General features: G+C 35.1%; 1 protein-coding gene across 1 annotated transcript in view; it reads left to right on the forward strand.

Annotated features, from left to right (window-relative positions):
- The window catches only part of Cdc73 (cell division cycle 73), an 88,504-nt gene that overhangs the window by 19,121 nt on the left and 49,167 nt on the right, over nt 1-20,216 (forward strand). The window contains exons 7-11 of the mRNA XM_055624401.1: nt 6,705-6,921; nt 13,098-13,196; nt 14,479-14,557; nt 16,842-16,906; nt 18,384-18,391. Of these exons, the coding sequence (XP_055480376.1) occupies nt 6,705-6,921; nt 13,098-13,196; nt 14,479-14,557; nt 16,842-16,906; nt 18,384-18,391 (468 nt within the window). The remainder of the gene's footprint in view (nt 1-6,704; nt 6,922-13,097; nt 13,197-14,478; nt 14,558-16,841; nt 16,907-18,383; nt 18,392-20,216) is intronic.

Here is a 20,216-nt window from a genome sequence, read left to right on the forward strand (position 1 = left end):
ATCTCTGAAGTTTCAACAGTTTCTGCATTATTCAGAAGGTCAAGCTTAAAGACTCTTCTGAAGTGGAAATCTCTCATCTCTGAGTCCCTATAAATTTTAGTAACAAGTTTACCTGTAACATACAACAATGCAAGAGTTAACATTCTTATTGAAAAATGGAGAGATGGAACATAGAAAGGAATGGGACTAAAGCAAGCCTGGAACTGAGAGGGCAAATGTTAAATTCTATAAATTCATTGTCCTGTCCACCATCAGTGACATATGATGTGATATGATATGATATGTGTGTTCCAGTGGGGTTGGGTAGCCCCATTCCTGTTACCTGGCTTGTTAAAATTCACATGACTTCTCCCTTAAACCAGCTCTGTTCTGTGCCTCTAACTTGCTGTGGCATATGATCCATGCTCTTCTGACACTTGTAACTTTCTAAGGTTTGTATTGTGTCTCTAGGTTCACTAGCAGAGAGCTTCATGCATTCTCAGGCTCTGCCATACATTGTCTGGCCTCTTAGGTCTTCCTTTGAAATCTAGTGGAAATGTTCATGAGTTTGTAACTTTTGCATTCTGAATGCCTGCAAAACGGGCATGATATGACCAGCTAATAGTGGCTGGGGCCCTTAGAATTATGGCTGTGTTCTTTGAATTCCTGAATGACTGAAGCTGGGGAGTTTGATCTGAGGCTCCAAGTTGGAGGGACATGGTGATCTCAAAGTAGTAGTCTTTTACCTGAGTTAAGTAAAATCTTCGCACCCTTAAGCTTGTAGTGGGGCGCAGTCTGCCTACTTCCTGAGATAACCTAAATGCACCCTTCCTGTTCTGATGCAATGTACTGGGCTTAAAATGTCATGGTCCTAATTGCTTCAACAGCCATACTTTACTGTGTTGTAATGCGAACTTATTTTCTGGCACACTTGACTTTCCAGACCTTCCTTGTTTTTTTGCTTACATTTATTATAATAAATCTGGCTAAAACTAGCTATCAGTATCCATGCTTAGTTGCCTTGACATTTCCTCTGCCTTACTATTTATTTTACTACTTTTAAATTTAGCCCCACTCAGAATCTGGAGTCAAGGACAAAATATGCTGAATTCTTTGTAATAGTATGATATGGTTTCTGTGCAAGTTCTAATTGAGTCCTTGCTGTCATACTAAGTCTCAGTGTTAGAGCATTCTGGCTTTCTGAGTTCCCATGAGAATTAAGCTCTGCCTCAATAGCATTCCAGGACTCTCTCCAAACTTAACGATTCCTTCCACAACCCTTATGAATGGAATAGTCAAGCAGCTGTATCAGTGACCCTGCTCTTTCTACCAGTTTTCTCTGTTAGACTGTAGGGAGGAATATCTGAGAAAAAGAAAAGATTGTTTTTGTCTCATGGTGTCAGAGGTTGTAGTTGATGGTTATGTAACTCTGTTGCTTCTGGGCTTATGTAACTGTAACATCTGGTGAGAGAAGAACAGTCTGATCTACCTTGTGGCAGGTATGTGCACACACAGGACGGATTAACCCACATAGCTCTTTCCTCTTTTCTTATTTTTTTTTCTCTTGGCCCTTTAGGGTCACCTCTTCTTGCATATTTAGGACAGGGTTTCTCTGTGTAACAGCCCTGACTGTCCTGAAACTCACTTTATAGACCAGCCTGACCTTGAACTCAGAGAGATCCACCTGCCTCTGCCTTCTGAGTGCTGGGATTAAAGGTGTGCACCACCACTGCCTGGCCTGTCCCATAATTTGATTATAGACTTCAGAGATTCTTTACTTCCCTCATTTGTTTAGCCTCTTTACAACCTGATCCTAGTCCCCTCTCTCCTGCCCTCCCAGACTTGTGACATTCTAACCTCCACGAATTTCTAAATACACAGACAGCCATCCTTGTAGAATTTTTACCATAGGCATGATTTTTTTTTCCCCCTGGGAACTTTACATTGAAGAAAGATTAATTAATTATTCTGATTTTAGAAGCAATAGTGTTTTAAGTAGTCTTTCTAACGTATCTTTTTTTTTTTTTCCTTTTGGTTGGTGGGAAAACCTTGTATTACCAACTTAAACTTAGTGGGTGGTAGTTGTTTCCAGGTTCAGATAGTTTCTTTGTTAAGCATTCTACTTCATGTGTTAGCATTCTCCTGCAGTACATTTATGCAGCTCTTTCTTAAATATTCTGAACCATATTAACACTGTGGTCTACCAGGGTTCCCTATATGACTTGTTTTGGAAGTTTTTAAGGCAGTAAACCAGGGAAGTTAAGGAGTTCCCTTGTTTGTTTCTCATTTGTCAGAGAATCATTGTTTAATAATAAATATCTGGTAAACCATTATGTCATGTATTTTAGCTATTCATTTTCTGGTATGTGAGCTAATCCAATCACTGGCAGTTCATCTTGGCTGGAAGTAGAAGTCTGATAATTGAAAATCCAGTGCCAGCTTGAAAGCCAGCCAGATTGCTCATTGGGTAAATGCCATGCTTCCAAGCTCAACCAGTGACCTGAGTTTCCTATCCATACCCACATGGTAGAAAGAAAGAACCAGCTCCTGCAGCTTGTCCTCTGATTTTTACCACACGTAGGCTATGGCTTGTATTGTGCTGAATTATTTTGCATGTGTGTGTGCATACACAAAAATAAATGTATTAAAAACAATTTGAGGGCTAGAGAGACAGCACAGAGGTTAAGAGCACTGGCTGCTGTTTCAGAGGTCCTGAGTTCAATTTCCAGCAACCACATAGTGGCTCACAACCATCTATAATGAGATTTGGTGACTTCTTCTGGTGTGTAGGTATACATGCAGATAGAACATTTTATATATCATAAGTAAATCTTAAAAAAGCAAAAACAAATTGAATTTGTCTAAAATCATGCTGATATGCTTTAGATTTTAGGGGATTGTTGCAGGGCATATTCAGATGAGTTTGATGTCAGGTGCATTGAGTATCTGCTATAAAATGCTTTCATACTAGTCAGATAAAAAAATAACACACTGTTTTTAAACATCCAGGGATTAATTTTTCCAGATTATATGAAAAAGCGTTCAGTTTTGTAACTGAAGCATAATACTTTTCTCTATAGGTTTTAAGGTACTCTGTCATTTTCTTAAAGAGTGACCAAAATATATGTTAAAGTACATTGATAAAGCAAGTAATTTACATTGTAGTAATAAATTTGTATTGATCTTAGTAACAAAGACTTTTCAGATATCCCACTAATTATAATTACAGGTTCTTGAAAACACAGATTAACATGTTGTGGTACTAAGATTACATTCAGGTAAAATAAGACTCAGTGGCTATGAATTATTTGTAGTTATAGATTTAAGAAGATAGGAATCTAATCAATATGTTCATATGGCATACAAATTTGAATAGTTTATTTTCAAATTATATGATTTTTTAAAATAAAAGCAGTTCTTGGACATTCAAATAAAGTTAGGAAAACAAGTAGTAAAAAACAAAAAGAATAGTAAAAAAGAGATAGAAGTAAGGATCCACTTATAAATTTCACAACAATGCACAGTAGGAGAAAAAAATATAACAAATATACATTACCTTTGGTGATCCATTTATAGTGCCCTGTTACATTAGAAATCAAGTGAGAATTTTGTTCTATAAAAACTAATTTTAAAATGCCAGTGAAAAGACAGGGCTTCTGTGAACTGTGTTATAGGTGGACTGAAGAAAGTTCACCAGACAAGCATATTGTCTTTTTTTAAAAAATTACAGCATTTATCCTCACCCATAGTTTTTACTGTATGCTGGTTTTCAGCAGGATAGGAGGGTATAGGAGGGACAACATTTAGAATTTCTCGGGAAATATTTGTGCCTGTTACAATGCTACTGGAGATACATTTTCCAAATTGATGAGCAAGTGCATAATTACTGAGTTGGTATGGCATTTTTCTTTAATGTTTTGTACCATCCTTGTTTGGACACCATGTTGAGATTTCTAATGGCAGATCAGTATATATTCTTTCACAGTTACACGTCTTGTCACCCTGTTAGTGATTCTTCTGTATGCTTAGCTGTTGCCGCAAGACCTTGACCCTTGCTTGTGCTGGTGGAGTTTTCATGTATTGCTGGCCTGGTTCTGTTTTTTATGAGTCTCGGTTAAATACATGGCCTCATGTGCTTCCATAAAAGGTCATCTTATTGGAGACCAGAATTTTTTTTTTAATTTTTAAAAAATGTTTTATTTATTATTTATTACAATTTATTCACTTTGTATCCCGGCTGTGGCCCCCTCCCTTGTCTCCTACCAATCTCATCCTCCCTTCACCTTCTCCCCCAATGCCCCTTTCCTAGTCCACTAATAGGTGAGGTGGTCCTCCCACTTCTATTTGACCCTAGCCTATCAGGTCTCATCAGGACTGGTTGCATTATCTTCCTCTGTGGTCTGGCAAGGCTGCACCCCTCGGGGAGGTGATCAGAGAGCCAGCCACTGAGTTCATGTCAGAGACAGCCCCCGCTCCCCTTGCAAGGGAACCCACTAGGAAACCGAGTCTATGGGCTACATCTTAGCAAGAGTTTTAGGTCCTCTCCAGTGCATTGTCCTTGTTGGAGTATCAGTCTCTGCAGGGCTCCCCAGGGCCCAGTCTTTTTTGGTTCGGGTTGTTCTCCTTTTGGAGTTCTTGTCCCCTCCAGGTCTTTCTATCTCTCCCTTCTTTCATAAGAATCCCTGCACTCTGTCCAAAGTTTGGCTATGAGTTTTAGCCTCTGCTTTGATACTCTGTTGGGTAGAGTCTTTCAGAGGCCCTCTGGTAGGCTTCTGTCTTGTTCCCTGTCTTCTACTTCCAATGTCCATGGCGTTTGTGCTTCTGAGTGAGGATTGAGCATCTTCCCTAGTATCTTCTTTGTTGTTTAGCTTATTTAGATTTTAGTGTGTCTATTCTATGTTATATGTCTAATAACCACTTAATGATTGAGTATATACCATATGTTGGAGACCAGAATTTTAAGTTACATTTTTCATTGAATCTTCATTCTTTTTTACTTTCCTTCCTTCCTTTTTTCTTTTTTGTTGTTTGTAGTTCTTTGTATTACTGAATTTAATTTATTTTATTCTTTATGCAAGAATTTTTGCTACTCATGTTAGAGAGGAGTTGTTATGAAGATTGTTATGAGTATATTTAAAATTGAAAACTGAGGATTCCTGGGCTGCTGATTTTTTTTTTTTTTAATTTTAGATTGGATTATTTTAGTTTTTATGTATATGTGATCATTTTGCCCACATGGATGTCTGTGTACCTTGTGTCTGTTGTGCATAGAGGTCAGAAGAAGGCATAATAATGTTTCCCTGGAACTTGAGTTATTGGATGGTTGTGAGCCATCAAGTAGGTGCTGAGAACTTAACTTGGGTCCTTTGCAAGAGCATCCGGTGCTCTTAACCACTTCATCTCTGAACCTTCTCTCCAGCCCCTGCAATACTGATTCCCTGAATCTCAAAGACAAACATGCCAGGAAATTGAAAACACTGAGAAGTTTACTTTTTTTCATGGCATGCCACAGTTTTTATTTGTGTCATTATTGATGAATAAAAGTAATTTTTAAGTAAGATTAAACCTAAGATGATTTTTTTTATGAAGTCTGATTTTAATGTTAAAAGTGCTTTATTGTTGTGAAAGCATAGCTTCTGTGCTTTTTGTCCATTTGAGAATCATGTAAATTGAAGACATAAAATGTGTTCAAATATGTTTGTTTCAGTATGTGATTTGTTTTTAAACTTGCAAGGTCTTTGTAATGACCTTTTAATCACATTAAGTGCGATGTTTGTCTTCCACAAATTAAAGGATTATTATGGCATATAAGTTTTGTTTTGATTCTTAACTCAGTTGTATTTGTGGCCTATAATTTTAAAGCCTTGAAATATATTTCATGGAAAAACCAAGCTTTGAGCTTTTTATTTTTTTAAAAATTTATTTATTATTTATACAGTATTCTGCTTGCATTTGTGCCTCCAGGCCAGAAGAGGGCACCAGATCTTATTATAGATGCTTATGAGCCACCATGTTGTTCCTGGCACTTGAATTCAGGACCTTTGGAAGAACAGCCTCTGAGCTATCTCTCCAGTCCCCAAGCTTTGAGCTTTTTAACAGAATGAATTTCTTGCCGTATTACAAGATGACCTCTCTGCTTATGTATAATTTTCATTTATATAGAGGTATGGGTATAGATACAACTGTAAAGCCTCAGGAAATACAAGCTATTTCAGAATAGAAGTTATTCTGTTCTTCTGGGGAAGATTTAAAAATAAGCAAGGAATTTTATAATTGTTAGTTTTCAATTTTAAAGAAATTACTGATTGAAACCTGGAGAGATGAATCAGTGGTTAAGACAACTGGCCATTCTTCCAGAGGACCCTGGTGTGATTCTCAGCACAAACATGGTGGCTCTCAACTGCCTGTAGCTTCAGTTTCAAGAAATTTGATCTTTCTTTTGACTTTCCTGGACACCAGGCTACAAACAACATACAAACGTACATGTAGGCAAAGCATTCATACTCAAAAATTTAAATGAAGACATTACTAGCTTGATTTTAGAGTATTTATGAATTGTTACCTGTAAAAAAATCTTGTGTGACTATAACCTAGAAAATATACAATTTTATAGAAAAACTTATTGCCAGTTCCAGTGCCCCCCACATCAATTTAAGTGCAATATGTATATGTTGTACTGAAGGAATCTTTGCTGTGAAATTTAAAAAATAAATTTTTTTATTTAGGTCTTTGTCTGAAGCCATGTCAGTGGAAAAAATTGCTGCAATCAAAGCCAAAATTATGGCTAAGAAAAGATCTACTATAAAGACTGATTTGGATGATGACATAACTGCCCTTAAGCAGAGGAGTTTTGTGGATGCTGAGGTAGATGTGACCAGAGATATTGTCAGCAGAGAAAGAGTGTGGAGGACAAGAACAACTATCTTACAGAGCACAGGAAAGGTAATTAAAATATTTTACTCATTCTCTGGAATGCTATAGGAGTGTTTAAAATTTATTAATAGGTTTCAAATTTCATTTCAAGTTTATTTATGCTTTGTCCAGCCAAACTTCTTGTGCACTTTAAATTTTGAAGTATAAGAATTTGAATGAGGGTCTGGCAATCTGAGCATTTTTCAAACCCAGATAGAGGTGGAAGGAGAGCATCCACTTAGCAGTTTTCCTCCTGTTTTCATGCGCATTCTGTAGTCCTACACATGTGCACACACACATCCAAAATTAAAAAATGTGATACTAGATGCTCTAGTGTGTCAGCTGATTTCTTTAAAAATATGCACCAGTTCTGTTTGTTATGTGAACATATTTTTCTCTGTTGTGGGCTTTCTTAAGTTTTCTTAGACATTGATTCTCCTTTGATGCATGGTTGCTAACAGTGGTACTTTGGTAGAGACATTTGAAGAACTGTGTGAAATTATTGTGAAACTGACCTTATAATGTTGAAATAGATGTTGTTTAGATACTATCTGGGATTTTTTTTTTTTTTTTTTGAGGTAGGGTCTTTCTTAGTGGTTTGGGCCTGCTTTTGCTGACTAAGTACACTACAGATATGTGCCACCTGCCCCAACTGGTTTTGATTGTAGAATAATATTGTGACTTTAGCTTTTTATTTACTGTCCTGTTTGCTAAGAATAAAGTTACTAGAAAAGGGTTTCAGGAAAATAGTTATTTGTATTTGTTTTGCTCTTGTCTTATATTTTAAGAAGCATTTTCTGTGGGCCACATAGCATTCAGTCTCCAGAGCATGTAAAGGTGAAAGGAAAAAAACCAGTTCCACAAAGTTGTCCTCTGGCCTCCACACATGGTATGGCATGTGTGTGTTCACATATATATGGCATGTGTATTCACACACAATAGTAGTAATAGCATTAATTTAGTTTAGAGAAAAGGAATTTTCCAGAGTAGTGAAATAACTCAGGAATAAAGGTGCTAGCTAGCCATGCAAGCCTGGTAATCTGCATTTGGTTCCTGGAACCAGTGTAATGATGAAAGGAGAAAACTGACTCCAAATGTTCTTCTCTTCTACACATGCAGTATGGTACGTGTGTCCTCATAAACATATTTAAAGAATAAAAGTGGAACAGTTTTTCAGAGCCTAGAATTACAAAGAAATTGCGATTATGAGAAATTTTCATTTTTCCTTTTTTTTTTTGTTATTTACATTTAAATGGTATTATTCTCATTTTCCTTGTGTGATTTGTCTAATACTTGATTAACACTGTGATTTAGTTCCTTTTTTGTTTCATTTTGTTTTGAGATAGGGTTTGCACTTTGTAGCTCTAGCTGACCTGGAACACAGTATGTAGATTAGGCTGACCTCTAATTCAGAAGGATCCGCCTGCCTCTGCCTCTGGGATTAATGGCGTGTATCACTATGCCTGTTTTTTTGTTGTTGTTCATTTTAACTTAGTCTTAAACTTATAGTTTTCTTTTATCTGAAACATTAAAATTTTAAATTGTTGAGATGAACTTTTTTCCTGTCAACTCTAGGTGGCAGGATTGTATCAGTTTAAAAGTATTGTTATTTAATGTTGGTACCACTTTAACCTTTTAAAAACAAATCATTTAACAATTTTTTTCAAGTGAGGTTTCTTCTATGAATATTAACTTAAAATTTTTATTTTAAAATGTTAGCATTTTAAAGGTCAAAATTAAACATTTTGATCACTGATCTCTAGCCATATATATTGTTTTCATCTGCCAAACTCTAAAAATAATCTATAGACATGTAGTGTAGTATGGACTGTACATTTGTTTTTTTTGTACGTGTGCACATGTGCGCTTGTCACAGTGTGCATGTGGAGGTCAAGACAACTTTTGAGAGTCAGTTCTTTCCTTTCACTGTGTGGATTCCTGGGATTGAGTTCAGATTGTCAGGTTTGGTAGCACCGGCCCAGGGTAGACTTTAGACTCACCTTCATTATTACCTATTATCAGAATTTTATTTTCTGAGTTTAAGGAGCAAGAAAGTTCAAGTTTTCATTCTTATTTAGTTAATAGACTCTAGTTGTAGCAACCTGATTTTATAGTATCATTAAATTATATTAAATGTCTTACTCTGTTTTATGCTCCTATAACAGAATATCACAGATTAATTTGTAACAAACAAATTTCTGAGCCACTAAATTATTATGTCTTATTCTGTTTTGTGCTGCTGTAACAGAGTATCACAGGCTGAGTAATTTATAATGAATAGACATTTCTGTGGTTCACCATTCTAGAGGCTGGAAAGTCCAAGATCAAGGAACTGCATCTGATGAGGGCTTTCTTACTGCATCAAAAATGGCGGACGGTATCACATGGGTGAGAGAGAGGGAACAAAAAAGAGGGCTGAGTTTATTATTTTATCAGAAAATGACCCTTAAAATCACTAAGCTATTCATCTAGTCTCCACCTAATCCATTTTAAAAATCACTTCTTAAAAATCCCACCGTTAGCCATATGTGGTGGCGCATGCCTGTAATCCCTGTACTCTGGGAGGCAGAGGAAGGCAGATTTCTGTGAGTTTGAGGCCAGCCTGGTCTACGAAGTGAGTCTAGGATAGTCAAGGCTACTCAGAGAAAGCCTGTCTCAGAAAACTAAAACCAAAACCAAACCAAACAAAATTCCACCCTTATATACTACTGTATTGAGAGTAAAATTCCCAGCATAGCTTTGGGGGATATTTTCAGACCAAAGTAATTTATTGGTATAAAGAGATCTGTACAAGATGATAATCACATGTAATTCTCATATCTAAACTTGCTGATGCTATTTGGATTGATCCTTCTAGAGTTCATGTCTCATTCAGTTTATCACTTTAAAAATGATCTAATTTTTTGTTTAAGCAGTAGAACTGAGATTACATTTGCATTTTGGCACTGTGCTGACGTTAGCAGGAATGGATGTTAAAACTGCTGGTACTTGGCATGAGGCACCCAGCATTACTAGCAAATCATGGTGTTCTTTGTTTGTCAGTTATAACCTTAATTGAAGTATGACCCTTAACTATACCTAATGAAATTTGAATAGATAAAGCAGTCCTACACAGTATAAAAGCTGTGGTTTCTTTATGAACAGCATTTGTGTTATGACTTGGGTTATTAACTAAAGTAACTTAAAAAAAAGCCATTGCATTTTATTTTTCAGACCTTCGTATTTTATACACATAATCTTGAAAGAGTCAGGAAAAGTAGCTTACAGTACTTGTTGCCAGTGATTAAATATGAACTTTCATGAGAAACTCAAAATTTTAGATAGTTTCTTTCTGCTATGATTTTTCCAGTTTTCTAATTCTTAGAATGTTTTGATGAGATTTTTGTAAATAATACTAAAATATTCTTTAATAAATATAAAAGCATGAGCAAATATATATTTTTAAATGTTGAGTTATACAATGCGTTAATGTTTGGAAAATATGCATAACTGTGTAACTCAGTCATGGATATTTTTCTGAGGATCAATGCATGAATGAAAAATTCATTTAAAGTATGAGATGTTGATACACTTAAAAATAATACACTTAAAAAATATAGCTTCTATATGCAGTTTCCTTTAGGAAACTATTTGTTTTGGTATACAAAATATATTCAGCCATCAGAGAAGCTATTTTAATGCTTCTCCCTTTACTGTGTGAAGTTAGATTTTCTTGATATCTTTGATCGAACAGAATAACATAGTGGACATCCAGAAATAAATATTAGAATGCAATTATTATTTAGTATGCCAGATATTAGACACACTTACAGAACTTAAAGTTTTAGTCTTATTACTTTTTTAGTACATTTGGAAATAATTTTCAAAAAATGCAATTTGTTTGCATGGAATATTGCTTTTTTCTTCGTTTTTAAAGATTTAATTCAAACATGAAAATTTTGTCATCTTTAATCTTTAGTGTGATCTTTAGAAATCTTTAGTAATCTTTAGTTATAATTTAACTTTAGCCTAAAGGCCTTTAGAGTCTTCAGTAGTTTCCAGGATGGCAAAGTAGTTCTAAGATCTGTATTTGAGTCTGTAAAGAATCAGGAACTAGTTAGTATCACAGTTAGTATAGTGGTAATTATATTAGTGTATACAGTTACTGTTAAAACCTTATTTTTATGTATTTTTGCGTAATATTTAATATGTGCAAGCTAGGCAGTGATTGATGATTGTCCTTAGCCTCACAGAAATAATGCTAAAGATAATACTATAATACATGCAAAGGAAGGAAGATATCCAGCAAGGGCAGGTAACTTAGTCAAAATAATCCGGAAAAAGAGTGTATTTCAGAGTAGTGCAGTACTTGGAGGCTGTGAGGTTAATGCTGGCACTACCAGAAAATGAAACAGGAATAAAGGTGAGAGAGATTACAAAGTATGCACTAGTAAGGTAGATGGAATGATAAAGTGGGACGAGTAGTCAAAGCCAGAGAAACAGAATACTTAAATTTCTTTCTTTTTCTTTAAAAAGACTTATGTGTATGAGTGTACTATGCACTTGCTTGTATGGTGGGCAGAAGAGGGTATCACATTCCCTGGCACTGGAGTTATGGATAGTTGTAAACTACCATGTGGGTGCAGGCAGCTGAACCTGGGTCGGCTGAAAGAGCAAAAAGTACTCTTAACTGAGTCATCTCTCCAGCCCTCAGGTTTCTTTTTTAAAATGCATTTATTTGTGTGTATGTGCGCACACCTTCAGACACACGTGTGCATGCACTTGCTGTGGTGCAAATGCGGCGGTCAAAGAGGATATTGTGAAGTTGGTCTCTTCTTTTACCTTTACATAGGATCTGAGGATTGAGGTCAGGGAGACAGGCTTGTGTCACAAGTGCTTTACCTGTTGAGTTACCTTGCTGGCCGGAGAAGGCTTCAGTTCTAGAAAAGAGAATTGTATTACATTTGAAGCACATGAGAGCGGGAACTATATGTTTGCTGATCATCCTTGAATTTTTTTGTCACTTCAGGTAGATAGTTACAGTAGATGCTGATGCATTCCTTAAACCATTGAATGATTGATAGTGGGGAGGGAGGGGAAGAGTCCGAAAGCATTGTTAGTCATTGAGGCATACTGTTAGTCATTAGGCAGAATCTCAGGGGAGAATAATGTATCAGGGGCTAAAGAAGGTTATTTCATGAAGGAAGGAATAATCACCTAGTTGGGAGTGTTGAATATTCATGGAAAAGTTTATTTGTGATTACTTCCTACCTTTCTAGATTTGAAAAATGTGCAGTGACTCCTACAGTATCTTTAACCTTTGAGCATCTAACCAAGGCTGTGGCAATCTAAATGTAGCACAGAAATTCATTTCATTTTGAGATTTAGTAGCGCCCTTTGATACAAATCTGTTACATTTAAATTCTTACTTTTTTCTTTGTTACATATTTGAGTAGATGCAGAGTAATACAAATTATATTAAATTGTTCTAAGAATGATTTGTTATAACCAGACACAAAGTAGTTGCTTTTTACTTTTATATGTAATTGTATTATCTTGTTTTCTTTTGACTCAATGAAATACCAAAGGTAGGAGCCTCATAGGTTAGGGCTGGGGACATAGGCTAGTGTAGAACACCTGCTTCACTATATGAGTACCTAGCATTGGTGGGAAAAGGAGAGGAAACTTATTTAACTCAAGTTTTGGATACTGAAAGTGGAAGATTGGACAGCTTTTTTTCCTTCCTTCCTTCCTTCCTTCCTTCCTTCCTTCCTTCCTTCCTTCCTTCCTTCCTTCCTTCCACCCTTCCTTCCACCCTTCCTCCCTCCCTCTCTCCCTCCTTCCTCTATTTCTCTCTCTCTCTCTCCTCTCTCTTTCTCTCCTCTCTCTCTTTCTTTCTGTTGGTCTGTGGTGTGGTAACAACACAGAGAACTAACTTCTCAAGTCTAGCATCAGTCCCTTCTGACAGCAGTGCCCCAGTAATGTAATTGCTCCTCATTGGCTCTGCCTTTCAAAGGCTGCTCTGCCTCCACATCCCCATGCATAGGAATACCTATCTGGCATTGGAATGTTTGAGAGATGGACCACATCCAATCCATAGCAATAATATAGCACCTTATGAATTAGAAAAAAAATTAGAAGCAAGTTTCAATATAAATTGCTTCATGGGTAAATTGTGGCCTTTGCACATGTACTCTGGGTTTAATTAGAATCTATTTGTGTTTTAGAATTTTTCCAAGAATATTTTTGCAATTCTTCAATCTGTTAAAGCCAGAGAAGAAGGGCGTGCCCCTGAACAACGGCCTGCTCCAAATGCAGCTACTGTGGTAAGAATCGTTTCTGCTTTATGTTGTTGTCTTAAGAAAGCGCTATATATTTTGTATTTTATTGTTGTAATTTTTACATCTTATATTTTACATCAGGAGGGTGTAAAGTTTTATTTCTTCCACATACTTGAAGGATATAAAGACACTCCCCAGTTTAAAAAGTTATTTTAGCAGTAATTTTGGATAATTCTTGAGATATATCTGAGTGAGAAAAGGGGCAAACTAGGAAAGGCTTTCTAAGTAATTCTTTTAGTTTAACTAAATAAATAATAAATAGCTGGCCTATTTATTGCTTGAGAATTGTTAACTATTGTTAAAAATATAAATCAGTGTTACCTTCCAGCTTGGATCTCTTATTAGATATCTTTGCTGAACATTTCATCTTGTTATATTTGTTTTCCCTTGGTACCCACCATGTGGCTCTTTGATTGTACTTTAGCTATAGCTGTTCTGATGGCTGACTGCCTCACTGTGTGAGGTGTCACTTGGGGCCCTCCAGACCCTAAATTCATGTATGATATATAGTCTCCATTGAAATTCAGAAACACCCTCCAGTTTGCTGTAAATCCTTCTGCCTGTTCTCAAGACTCAAGAAAGGCAGAAAGTACAATTCATATTGATTCACTTTTATGTAGAGTTTGGAAAGAAATTGAGAGTCCTTAACATAGCCTCAGAAGTTAATAGTAATTTTATTTATGCATGAAATCATTCATATTTAACGTTGCAAGATGCTGAATTATTGGTAATATTTAGACAGATATTTTTAGTTGGCTGACCACAATTTCATTTCCTCTTCCTTTCTTCCTTCCTCCCTTCCCTTCTCCTTCCTCCCTCCCTCCCTCCCTCCCTCCCTCCCTTCCTTCCTTCCTTCCTTCCTTCCTTCCTTCCTTCCTCCTTCCAGACAGGGTTTCTCTGTGTAGCCCTGGCTGTCTTGGAACTCACTCTGTTCAGATTATCATTGGAGAGAGAATATTATTTCACAAAGTCATTTAAGTAATTAGAATGCATATGTTTACCATATTCTTTTTGCAATTTTGATACAAGTATTCTTGAAATTGTCTTTATTCTTGGTGTAGGGGTGGTCATTTTCTAGCAGCAAATAATACTGAATCCTAGTCATCAAATGCCAAATAATCTACTTATCACACTGTTTTCTGTGCCATATTGGGAATAACACATATTTTATAATATATATTGTAACTGTCCATATCAGGTTTTAATTATGAGTGTTAAATAAGTATCACTTAAAAATATTAATTTGCAACTCTTTATTTCTTTCGAGGATCCCACATTACGTACAAAGCAGCCTATTCCAGCTGCCTACAACAGATATGACCAGGAAAGATTCAAAGGCAAAGAAGGTAAGTTACTTCTCTTGTTTCTTCTTCTAACTGTAGTCATGCCGAGCTTGAATGGTAGTATAATGTGATATTTAAGAACAAGGTTGTCAAGTAACTTCTATAGTTGAGATCTAGTTCAATCATCTGTTTTCTTTTTATTTTTTAAAAAGATTTATTTATTTATACATATGAGTGTTCTATTTGCACGTGTGTCTCCATGACAGAAGAGGGCATCAGATCTCATTATAGATGGTCGTGAGCCACCTTGTGGTTGCTGGGAATTGAACTCAGGACTTCTGGAAGAGCAGCCAATGTTCTTACCTTCTGAGCCATCTCTCCAGCCCTAATCATCTGTTTTCTTAAAGGATTTTTTTGTTGTTGTTTAAACCTAGCCATATTTACTTATTTATGTGTTATCTATAGCTAAGTAAGTCTGCCTGCTCTGTTGAGTAATTTTGACAGAAGTCCTGTAGCCTTCAATATCTAAAAATAGTAGTTGAACTTTACAGAACTAAATTGGTTAATCTCTTGTTGGTAGCTTTGATTCTGGATCCGGATAAGTTGTGTCATAGTTAATTTTTGTGTGGATTTTACTATTACAGTTGAAGTACTGTAGTCTGTCTGTTACCTCATATCTCTAATTAAATATTAATAGTACTCATAACTTATTTTATAGAGTTACTTTGGGGATAAACCTGGTGCTAAAGATGAAGTTTCTAGAATAATGTTTGATAATGTAATAAGCTACCCAGAAATGTTGGCTATTATTGATGTTAGTTCTGGATATAAAGAATTTTGGGATGGAGAATATTGCATATTAAATTGTTTCCTTAACTATAAATGTTTCCTAACTATAAAGGAAGCATAGAGTTGAAGCAAGTGTGATAGTCTGATTGACAGTCTAGCTAATGCAGTTGTGCGCCATTTTGTTATTAGCAAAATGTTAGTGAGTTACCATTTACTATTTTTTTTTTTTTTCTGTATAAGCTGAAGTCTTAGGGCAACTTTTAAGAAAGGACGTCTGGCTTTGATGCAGTAAATTGTGTGTGCTGACTTAATTTACCACATAAAGACACTTGGAGAACAGGTGCCGTATATTCACTGTGGCGTTCCCTTATGCAATGAATTACTTAGAGCTGTTCATAGCAAATCCAGTCCTAGAAGGGCCAATTTCAGATTCTCCATGTACACACATTTATTCTTCATCTTGTTTGACAACACAGCTGCAAGATTTTATAGTTGAGAAAAAGGTTTATGGTCTGTAGTTTGAAAAATATTTGCTATATGATTTTTAACAAAAAGATTAGAACATACTATATGAGGATTTTTTTTCATTTAAAAATATTTTACTGATAGTCACATAATAACCTAGATGAAATTAAACAGTACCTGTTTTATTTTCAGTAACATGGCATGTTTATATCATTCTTTCACTGGTAAAATATTGTCAAAGTCCTAAATTGACTGCTGTTAGTTGATTGACCATAGCAAAAGCCAAAACTGGGATGGAAAATAAATTGTTGTGTATGTATAGAATTGAACACTTATGTTTAAAAGAAACAAGGAAGAAGAGCATGTTACATTTGTATTCTGAAACTCATCATTGTTTATAGCATTGTTTTCTACTAAATGTATAATAATACATCCCTTAGATTAAATGTATAATAATACATCCCTTAGATTAAACTTTGGAACAAAAGTTTTTGTAATTTAGGAACTTACTTTTTTACATGCTTTAAATGGTATAATCATTTAGTAGTTGTAAAAATAATGGGGTTACAAGTATTTTTATTTAGTATGATTTAAATTTTATTTAAAATTTTTATTTTATTTCATTTTTATGTGTGTGGCTGTGCATCACATATGTACGCAGTGTTCTTGGAGCAGGAACAGAGCCTAGGATTCCCTGAAACTGAAGTAAAGGCTGTTGTGGGCTGATTGTAGGTGGTGGGAATTACCCTGGGTCTTTTGCAAAGAGTAGCTACTACTTGTATCTGCTGAGTTTTCACTATAGCTCTTTAGTGTGATATTTTTTTTAAAAAAACAAAATTTGAAAGATAATCTTAGCCAGATTTTATGCAATAAGTGAATTTGTTGAATATGCTTTTGCAACTAGTATCATAAAGTTTTTAATATTTGGAAACGTGATAAAACTGTGTATAGTATTTTCAAGGCATTTCAAAACAGCATTTCACTGTAATGTAAATTATCCAGTATTTTAAATATAAATTTATTTTTATAATTTATGATTGAAATTTTTATCTGTCATAAAATGCATAAATTATAGTAAACTTTTTCTTTGTAGAAACGGAAGGCTTTAAGATTGATACTATGGGTACCTACCATGGCATGACACTGAAATCTGTAACGGTAAGTTACACTGACGGCAGAGGTTATTTATTCCAGGTGTTTTATGTGAGTAGCAGATGGTAAATTTTTATTCTCTAGCATTTTCTGTTGAAACATTTATTTTTTAAGGACTATTAGAGTGCTAATAGATCTGTGTGATATTGTTTGTGTGCTTTGCTCTTTTTTTCTTTCTAATCTGAGTTTGAATTTATAAGTGTTTTGACTAATTTGCAACTATGCTGATGCTGTGTCATTGGGACATTTAAAGCCATTGAGGAGCTGAAGATCATGCAGGTCTTGTTTTTTTTTTTTTTTTTTAAATCTAGTATTTATGTCACTCTTGCTCTGTTGTTTTCAGCTTAGACTTAGAACTCTTGGGCTTTAGGAATTTTCTTTTTTCAACTTCCTGATTAGCTTGGAATGTAGACTCTTTCCTTTTTTTCTTTTTAGCTTTTCAGAAATAGATTGGCCAACTTTTAATTCTGTGTCGTAAGTGATGGTATTTGATGTTATAGGTTAGGTACACTTTTAATTTTAGTTTGAATTTTTGTATTTTGATGCATAGCCCTTATATTTGAAAATCTATACATATGTATAAGTGTCTATGTACTTCAGAAATAAGAATGTTACTTTTGTCTTTACTTGTGAATATTAGAGATTAATAAACTCATGTGACATGAAATCATAATATATTTGTTGTGATTTCTTAGTTAAGATTTAATTTTATACTTAGAATTTTCTATAAAAATCTACTGAAAAGTTTGAATTTTTTTAAACTTTATTATGGTACTCTATATCAAGTATTTCGCTAGCATATGTTTTTTTAAGTTAAAAGATTTGTTTTTGTATTGTATTGAAATTGTATGTAGGCTTACAGATTCATTCAGTCATTATTGAGTACTTGTGTGAGGTGTTTGACTCTGAATACTACAGGAGAGACTGCTTCAGAGAACAGACGAAAAGACCTCCTTCTGAGGTCAGGGTTGAGCCAGTACTGCCAGAAGAGCATTCCCTGAAGGAACAGCAAGGTTAAAAACCAACTCGGTAGACAATAGTAAGGCCAGTGTTTCCAGTTTAATGAACAAGAGCAGAAGTGGTAAAAGGTCAAATATAGTATCTTATGCCATTTGTTTGGTCATTTCTGATTTCAAAATGTATTAATGCTGGTAAAGTTTAACTAAAATTATTTATGTATTTGCTCATTTATTTATTTATATATTTATATTTTTAAAAGAGAGGGTCCCAGTATATGGCTTTGATGGGCCTGGAACTCATTATGTAGAACAGGCTGGTTTTGAGCTCAAGAAATCCCAAGTGCTAGTATTAAAGGCACCTTCCTGGCTTGAATTAAATTCTTATGTGATTCAATTAGTTGGTGCTTTCCTGGAGATAGAATTTGTCAGTTGCTGATTCTCAAAGTGAATTGCCAGGGAACTCTTAGGTAACCATTTAAGGTTAAATTTTTTGTTAATGTTTTCTTCTTACTTTTGGCTTTCAGTGCCATAGGTATGAGCACCTAAACTTAAAGGGTGAATTTAAGTAAATTTATGCTGTATGAGATTATAAGATTATTACCCATATACAAAAAAGAATAGTCATTAAAAGAGATTGCTTAAGAATGTAACAAAGACTGAAAGTGGTTAAATGGTCAGTTTTATTATTTCAGTAACTGCTTTGAATCTGCTACTTTTATGTTCCAATTTACTGTTTACTAGAAAGAGAATATATAGACAAGTAATGTTTAGGTAAATGCTTAGTTTTAGTTACTCCTCAAACTTATTTTTCCAATTTTATTTTATTTTTTCTGTTTTGAAATTATCATTTGTGAGCTGCAACAACTTATCGTATTCTTTTGCTCAGAAAATGTCTCTTGTGCTATTAAGCCAGAAATGTATATTAAATGTAAAATGTTTTATTGTCCACTTGTGACTTTCTTTCTCTTATATGTATGATTCATATTTGCTAATGTTATTCTTAAAAGGTTTGGTGTGCTTAGTTTGTGTAATTCCTGAAATTAGGATTAGGGTTAATCTACATTAGGGTTAATCTTTGTAACGTTTAATTTCAGTATCAGCATTGTCTTGACACACAACTAAATCAGTACATTAATAATTTTTATGAAGTATCTTTTTTTCTGTATGTGTTAGACAAGGCTTGTGTTTTTGTAGTCATATTTCATAACTCTAAGTTACTAAAACCTTTTATATGAATCAAAGTCCTGGCAAGTGTTTTGATAATAAAACTCTAAAGTGTTGAGGAACTAGAGAGGTTCAGTGGTTTAAGAACACGTGCTGCCTTTCCTGAGGACCCCAGTTTGGTTCCTAGCACCCAGGTTGGGTAACTCAAAACAGCTTGCACCTACAGCTTTAGGAGATCCGAGGCCTCTGATATTACCTGCACTTGTGCACATGCATGTATACCTTTAAGGTACAAATTTGTGTGTTAAATTCTTGTTAACTTTTTCTTTTCCTGAGGTGGGGAATGTCACTTTAAAAAAAGATTGTATTTTGGTTTTTTTAAGACAGGGTTTCACTCTGTAGCCTTGGTTGGCTAAAATTTACTGAATGGACCAGGATATCCTTAAGATCCTAAATTATTCACCTGCTTCCACCTCCTGATTGAGATTAAAGGCACAGGGCCACCATTTCCTAAAGGGAACTCCCTTGGTTAGATTACACTAGTCTTGTATTTCTCAGTCAGGGAGATCTCCTTCTGTCTCGACCTCCCACATAGCTGGAGTTGAGGTGCTTGTTCCTTCGCCTAGATTCTGGGTAACCTCTGACTTAGATGAAAGTGGCCTAAGGTACACAGCTGTTTTCAGAGCTTTTCTTAGATGGGACTTTCCCCCAAATAAATTCCTGGGATTCTTTAAGGTTTTAAGGAAATATAATGTACTGAGGAAAAGTCTTCTTATAGTTCATAAACTAGTGTTTTGCTTTAATGATAGAATCTATGAAGTTTATAAGAAACCTTTTTAGTTATTTTGTTTCATATAGTATATGTAATTTTTTATAGTATATGTAATTTGTGAGTGAACCCTCATAGATTAAAAAATGTCATTTAAGTGTGTAGCACTCTATATCTATATTCCTTATGCTTGGAAAGAAGAAGCAGGAGGATCGTTGTAAACCATGAGATGAGCCTGGCCTATCTATCGGTCTCCAGGCCAGCTGGAGCCATGTAGTGAAACTCTGCCCCAATACTCCTACCACCCCAACAAGGAAAAAAATGTTACTTGCTAATGCTTTTTATTATACAGTAAAGATATGGTAAAGAACTTTTCCTTCCTTCCTTCCTTCCTTCCTTCCTTCCTTCCTTCCTTCCTTCCTTC

Source organism: Psammomys obesus, unplaced genomic scaffold (assembly GCF_907164565.1).
Source record: "Psammomys obesus unplaced genomic scaffold, mPsaObe1.curated_primary_1811, whole genome shotgun sequence".
NCBI lineage: Eukaryota > Metazoa > Chordata > Mammalia > Rodentia > Muridae > Psammomys > Psammomys obesus.